The following is a 7,203-nucleotide window of genomic DNA, read 5'->3' as shown; positions in this document are numbered from 1 at the left end:
CCCGAGCCGGCCATCCCAGAGCCCGACGAAGAAGGGGACGATATCTTGGAGCCTCTCCTTTAGCTCCCATCAACTTGTGGCCCAAGCAATATGCCTCCCCTCCCAAGGTCCTCTTGAGAAAGACCCTGGATGGCCACAATTTGGTTTGAAACTTCATCCTCTTCATTTTTGAACAGGAGTGATAAATTTAGGTTGATTTCTTTCAGGCTTGTGTTTTCTTGTCAATGCACTTCCACTGTAGAGGTTGTTTCGTCTGAATAAATTATACGCAGAGCCTGTGTCTTCAGTTTCACCCCTCCATGGTCTCACCCAATCAGAGAGCGAGAGAGAAAAAAATGCGCCACATGGCAGTTAAATTAATGAATTAATTGACGGTTCGGCCAGAGGGCCAAGGACACTCCATCTTGCCTCTCGGTGTTCCAGATCATTTCTGGATGGTATTCGCTTCGGAGGCGACGTCTATCGACTCAGTTTGCCTTAGCTCCCTCAACTTGTGATTCGACTTGGCATCCGTAGCCACCTTAGAATCGCCATGTCTCAGAACCAACGAATCAATCCTATCGCTCCTTGCCTTTTTGTGCTTGACAGCGGCCAAACTTGCCCAGGTCGTCGACTCGTCGACTCGCAATATTGCAACGTCCACTCCAAAGCCGGGAACTCTGATTGTCCCTATCCAACCACCAAATCCGGAGGAACTGCGACCTGCAGTAAGCCCTGTGTTCCTGGATATGACGGCTGTGTGTTCCACAGAGTCTATCCGCTCGACCCTCGCGATCCACGCTGCTGGGCCATGAAGAAAAACACCCAGTACAAGGAGCGCTGCCAAGTCATTCCTCGGATCGAAGGCAGTTATTTCTGCCAGCGTCATCACGATGCACTCAGCTACAAACTCCACCCAGATGCACCCCCTACGATTCCTGGACCCGATGGTCCTGTGCGCAAGCCCGCCGACAAGTTTCGCCCCTTCGGTGGACCTATCACTCCCGCTCGACCGTTGATGAGACCTACACCCTCAACCTATCCTAGAGTGTCAACCAGTGCACACAACACGCCTTCTCAGCGAAACGGCGCCGACCGGTTCCAAAGTCAAAATTCATACAGCAGTATTGCCGCCCAAGGCAATGTTAAAAAGGAGGAAACCAGTCTCGATGACGATGCTGCCGATGATGCCGATGCTGCTGATGATTCGGTCATGGACGAACTCATCTCTATTTTCAGGGATAGCATGAAATTGGCCAAGACCAAGGCACCATTCGATGCCGAGCGCTTTCAAACGGCCTTTGCGGTCACCATCCACGAGGAGACCCTCAAAGCCAATCTCCGCAAGAGCCGCAAGTCGCTCGGGAACTAAGCGAATATTCCAGACAGCATCTATAATCGAGTGTAGGTGTGATTCCATGGATTCAATAAACCAGATTGCTGCCCAAAGTCCAATTGTGGTGTCGACTCATGGATGGTGTGCTGTGTCAGCGCCAGACACCACCCAGACCTGCCCAGAGAGTGTCCATGCGCAGCAGCTGTACACCTGATGTGCACGTGTCGACCCATCCTCATGGTCAGCGCGCCCCGTGCTGGTGGCTCAACTCCGCCGGGTCCACAAGCCCACCTCCCGCCCGCCCAACAAGCCCGCCCACCTTCCACCGCTATCTCGGCCCTTTGTTCTTCTGCCTGCCTGCCTGTCCGTCAGCTCAAACGACCCTTTGTCTTCCACCTGTACAAGAAAATGACCTCTGGTACCGCCAGTCAGCACCGGCTCCTCGGAGCGGACACAAGCTTGCCCGTCCTGGACCCCAGGCAAAATCCCTTTCACCACGACTCAGACATCTTCACGATCGTTTGTTGGAACAATACCTTCCAGCTCTCCCTCGCCCTGGAGGACGTCGATGCCCTCCTCCTCGTTTGCAAGCAAGCCGAGCGTCTTGCCAGCTCCCGGATTCTCCGTGTCCGTCGGTGGTTCATGCGAAACGGGCTCACGTTCATGAGCCAATCGATCTTTGGCCACAACATCTGTGCAGACGTTTACGCTGTCGTCCGCCACTACTCCGATCAAGCTGCCGACGATCTTTCCTGGCTCAACGCTCAAGCAGACCAAGGAAACGCCTCCGCTTCCTACCTTCTGGCTCGCCTTTTCATCGAGACGATTGACCCAATGTCGCCTCCTGGATGGGGTAACAAAGTGGAGCGTGCAATCTTCCGAAGACTGGTGCAAGCGACCGATGCTGGCCATATTATGGCCCAATTCCACCTGGCCAAGTGCTACCAGGGGAACCATGGAGTCGGCCGGGACGACACCAAGGCCATCGCCATCTATAGGAAGCTTGCCGCAGCCGGTCTGGTTCAAGCTCAAGTTGCCCTCGGAAGCTGCTACGAGCAGGGTGAGGGTGTCGACTTCAATCTCGATACAGCGATCGACTGGTACTTCAAGGCGGATGTACCCATATATGGCTACCACAGCTACCGTCCTGTCTTCTTCCGTGGCTGGCTTTACTTCCTCGGCCAAAGGGTAGGGCAGAGTGACACCGACGCTTTTGGGTGCTGGGAGCAAGTTCGCCAGCATTCCAATCTTCGAGCCCATGTAGCCATCGCCACCTTCATGGTTGGATGGTTTCGCTACCTTGGTCGATCCGTTCCTCAGGACAAGCCCAGGGGCGTCAAGATGATCCGCGAAAGTGGCCTCGCTCTTGGCGAAGACGAATGCTTCGTGGATCCCTGTCGCTTTAACTATCAAGCACCCAACACAACACGTCGAACGCTCTACTGGCTCTGTGAAATGGGAGCAAGTCACGATTGGCTTTGTCTGCATCTCAAGGCCATATGTCTGCTCTATGGGTATGGTGTCACCACGGACCCTCAGAGAGCAGTGCAAATCTTGCAAGGGCTCGCTAATGATGGTCACAGTGACAGCCAGAACCTACTCGGCCGGTGCTACTCCTCCGGAACTGGTGTTGCTGCCAGCCAACAGCAAGCATTCGAGTGGTTCCTGAGGTCCGCTGCCCTGGGCAACTCCTACGCCGAGCACCAAGTCGGACTATGCTACCTATGGGGCAACTGGGCGGACCGAGACCATGTCGAAGCATTCCAATGGTTCCGTAAGTCAGCCTGGCAGGGAAATCGTTACGGTCAGTATCGTTTTGGCATCTGCTACTGGTATGGCCAAGGTGTCGCAAGAGATCAAGACGAAGCCACCAATTGGTTCCTCGAGTCCGCTGTGCAGGGACACGAAGAGGCCAGGAAGCGAATCAATTGAAGTCAGTGAACGAAGTATTCAGTATATCCCATCTCTGTGGTGCTCGTGGTTGGAGTCAGTCAAATGTATTCATGACTGTGCAAACAAAACAATACATCCACCCATTTAGCCACGCTCAGTCTTGACCTTGGTGCCCTTGGAGGCCTTGGGTGCGGGAGTGAAGGCGCGACGCTCTCTGGGGGACCGTTCACCCATGACACCAGCAATAATCTTTGGGGTGGAGAGAAGCCAGTTGAGAACATTGACGCGATTGAGAGCCAGAAAGACAGGACTGGGTGCTGCGGGTCCGAGGCTCACCTTGCTAACGGCATCCGTATCAATGGCCTCACCTCTGTCTGAGACAGACATGAGGGCACTCACGATCCTGGCGAGTTCCTCGGCCTTCTTGACATCGGCGGCCTTCTGCTCAGGGGAGACAAAGGCGGGTTCATCATGGTCCTCGGCATCCCAAAAGGCTTCGGGGGTGCGGGTAATGCGCTTCACGGGAGCGCGACGAGGAGTCGATGGTCCGGGCTCGTCGTCCGAGTCCGAGTCGTAATACGCAGGCTTGTGATCGACCTGCATTACATCCAAGTAGGAGCGAGTGGGATAACGATCATGCCACTCGCAAACGTCTCGGCCATGCAAAGACTTGCAGGAACAGCGGATCTTCAAGTCGGATTTCTTGGTCATGTGGGTGCAGCGACCCACATAGTCCGCTTCGGGGAAGCGGCGGTGATGGAAGCAACCATCGTACCCCTCCATACAGGATTTCGAACACTGTATGGTGTATCCCGACATGCCCGTGGCATAGGGACAGCGGTGATTGTAGCCGACCTTGGTGCAATGGACATTGCACTTGAGCCCGGTCTGGACAGCGCGGCCGGGGCAGCGAGTGCCATCAACGAGGACCTCGGTGCAGCGGAGGGAGCGCAGAGGGGCAGTGGGGGAGGCGGAAGGTGTAGACATGTCTATATCTGGATGAAAGGTGGGTGTGTCAGTAACTGTGAGCATTGAAGCATCCCGCAATGTGCGTGGGAGAGCACGAACCTGGTGTAAATCGTAGAGCGTAGTCGCTTGTAGAGAAGTAGGTCGTAGTCGAGTAGAGACTGGTGGGGGATGAGAACTTGGAGGTGGGAGACGATGGGCTATTTATCACCGCCAGCCAAATACCCCCATGCGCCTCGGAGCAAGTGGTCTCCACCCAAATCAAATCACATCAATGAGAAAACCCAACGACAAGGAAAAAAAGCAAGTACTCTCTCGAGTGGTGTGGTGGACGACAAGCCCGGGACACTCCAAGGAGCCGCATGCATCATGCGGGCTACCCCAAACGACATGGGATGTGTTTGTCGTCGCCAGAGAACAAGGTCCGCAGAAAATCATACTGCGCCGCATTCTCTCGATTGGTGCATTGGACGACAAGCCCGGGACACTCGAATGAGCCGCATGATGCATGTGGACTGCCCCAAACGACATGGGATGTGCTTGTCATCGCCAGAGAACAAGATCCGCAGATAATCATACTGCGCCGCATCCTCCCGAGTGGTGTGGTGGGTGTCAAGCCCGGGACACTCGAAGGAGTCGCATGCATCATGCTGACCACACCAAACGGATCAAATGAAGGTGATTGGCATTCAGGATGTCAAAGCCTATCTTTTTTTCGCATCATACGATCCTCGCTGGGGCGCCCATCAAGGAGAATGCCTTGCTATCGATTTTGAAACAAACCCCAGCTAATCGACATGTCCCATGTGCACGCAGGCAGCGGATGCACCCCCCGATGATAAAAGGGAGGCCGTTCCCTCCGTCTCCGACGCAACCACACCTCGCATCACCGCTCTATCCCACGATTTACACACTACTCCCTACTATTACTACACTATATATTCACTATGAAGCACACTCTCTCTTCCACCGCTCTCGCCTCCATGGTCGACACTCCCGAGATTTCCGGCAAGCGTCTCTGTCTCCCCCAAGACCACCAAGGCCACCAAGTCTCGCCTCTGGTCCAAGCCTCCATTGTGGTGTCCAACGATTCCTTCCTCTGGCGTCTGGATGTCTCTACCCTGCTCCGACTCAAGCAGACCTGCAAGACGATCGACTCATTCATTCGAGGCTCCAAGTTGGTCCAATTCCGACTTTGGCTCGACATGAATGGGATGGATATCTACCATAGCCACGGAGACTACCTCGCCAATCGATATGGTGAGTTTGACGTACAGAAAGCGATTCTGGACCAAGACGCCAAGCGCCTCTTCCGGAGCTACCCTTCCCCGTCCCCGAGCTTCTACGACGACCGCTGGCTCTTGAAGATTATGGACGCACCCGAGGACACCACGATGTACACCAAGGCCGAGCGAGCAACTGCCTCTGCCGTCTTTGCCCGCATTTTGATGAACCGCTGCATTGGATCGGAGGGTAAATATCGAATTACCCGCAACAAATTGAAGACTTATTACGATGCCGTCGAAAATGCCGCCAAACTCGGGGACACTGTCGCGGTGTATATGCTGGGCATCGGATATCTGAGTCGATACGGCCTCTCGGTTATATACTCGGACAATGTTGTCGAGGAGAAGGCGATTCCCAGACTCGAGAATGCGAGTGCCGCCGGGTATCCGTTTGCCACCGCCATTCTCGCTACGATCTACCGACGCAAGTGGCTCTACCATCGAGGCAATCGAAAGGAAATGAAGTTCTGGAGGCTCCTATTCAACGCCCAGTGGACACAGAGTGCTGAACACTGGGCGTCCGTCCGCAGGTTCTACAGAAGGGAGGTCGTCACTCACACATCCGTCATCAGCATTCCCCAAGCCATCGTCGACCTCATCGCCCACAACGTCAAGTGCTTCAGGGATCACCCGGATTTCAAGCCTCTGAGTGGCAGGGAGAGCCGACGTTTGTACAAATGGTACCGGGCGAACGACTTTTACGAGGCCGAATTTGAAAAAGACGAATACTCCATGTCGGATGATGAATTGGCGGATTTCTGCAGTGAATCGATGGACATTGACGATGATGGTGATGTTTTTGTGCTGGATGATTCTGTTTCCATTCCCTCCGAGCTCAATGGTGCGATCTTTGACTTGACTTCTGACTCTGAGGATGAATTGATTGAATAAAGACACTGCTTTGATCCGTGTACATGTACTCTGGGTGATGGGACATGGAGTCTTTGTGTTTGGCGGTCCTTGTGGGACGAGTGACAGGTCGAATCCTTGCCAGCAACCACGTGAACCGGCTGGATCCGATTCGATCCGCGGTTCGGACAGGCTCGGTGATCTTCGTCTCGGGTTGGATGCGGATTCCCCCCTGCCTCCCCAGCTCCAGCGACAATCTCCCATCTCCCATCCAGCCAATATGGCGAGCCCTCCTGAGCGCCGAGTGACCCGCTCGCAGACCCGTCGAGCCCTCGCCTTAGCCGGTGCGGGTACAAGCCCCGCGAACCTCAACCCTGTCCAGCCGGTTCATCGGGGCCTTGTCCCCGACATCTTCACCATCATATGCTGCAACGACTCTTTCCAGTTCTCCCTTCCACTCACAGTTATCGGGAATCTGCGACTGGTATGCAAGCAGGCAAACTTCATTTTGGACACCAAAGTGAACCGATTCCGGCTCTGGCTTGAGAAGCACCGCCCTGCTCGATCGCCCACTTTTCCATCCCTTGGCTGCCCATCGCTGCCTAGTCCGGGCTTGCCTGTAAATAGCCTGACCCCCGCGATGTGTAGTCGAACCTCAGCGTTCAAAATAGGACTAAATAAAGTGCCTTCTACGTTATTCTCTGAGTGTTCCTCACGTCTCATTTCGAGACAAGTCTTATCTTGAACGGATCTTTGCTTCCCTCGCTCCCTCTCCGAGCCCAAGTCGGCCTTTGATGCCCGGCCATTCTATCCAATCGGGTTCGCGCGCAGCTTGTGCCATGCCTGTGGCACCGCCTGTCAGCGCAGCAGGCTCGTGCTGTGCGGCTCGATAGC

At 54.7% G+C, this 7,203-nt stretch overlaps 3 protein-coding genes across 3 annotated transcripts; all 3 read left to right on the top strand.

Annotated features, from left to right (window-relative positions):
• The first annotated feature begins 330 nt into the window (after positions 1–330).
• Positions 331–1,433, top strand: BJ171DRAFT_503323 (uncharacterized protein). Its single transcript, XM_053110863.1, has one exon. The coding sequence runs from the start codon at positions 533–535 to the stop codon at positions 1,349–1,351; it is 819 nt and encodes a 272-aa protein (XP_052967299.1). The 5' UTR covers positions 331–532; the 3' UTR covers positions 1,352–1,433.
• A 221-nt stretch (positions 1,434–1,654) lies between these two features.
• Positions 1,655–3,308, top strand: BJ171DRAFT_441962 (uncharacterized protein). The gene is made up of 2 exons (XM_053108085.1): positions 1,655–2,383; positions 2,855–3,308. The coding sequence occupies exons 1-2, from the start codon at positions 1,724–1,726 to the stop codon at positions 3,245–3,247; spliced, it is 1,053 nt and encodes a 350-aa protein (XP_052967298.1). The 5' UTR covers positions 1,655–1,723; the 3' UTR covers positions 3,248–3,308.
• A 1,707-nt stretch (positions 3,309–5,015) lies between these two features.
• On the top strand, positions 5,016–6,524 carry BJ171DRAFT_85616 (uncharacterized protein). The gene has a single exon (XM_053115950.1). It carries the CDS (start codon positions 5,122–5,124, stop codon positions 6,349–6,351), a length of 1,230 nt encoding a protein of 409 aa, XP_052967297.1. The 5' UTR covers positions 5,016–5,121; the 3' UTR covers positions 6,352–6,524.
• Positions 6,525–7,203: the final 679 nt, after the last annotated feature.

Source organism: Polychytrium aggregatum (assembly GCF_025602895.1).
Source record: "Polychytrium aggregatum strain JEL109 chromosome Unknown BJ171scaffold_16, whole genome shotgun sequence".
Taxonomy (NCBI): Eukaryota; Fungi; Chytridiomycota; class Chytridiomycetes; order Polychytriales; genus Polychytrium; species Polychytrium aggregatum.
The sequence above is the reverse complement of the archived record's forward strand: the minus strand, read 5'-3'. Positions and strand labels throughout refer to the sequence as shown.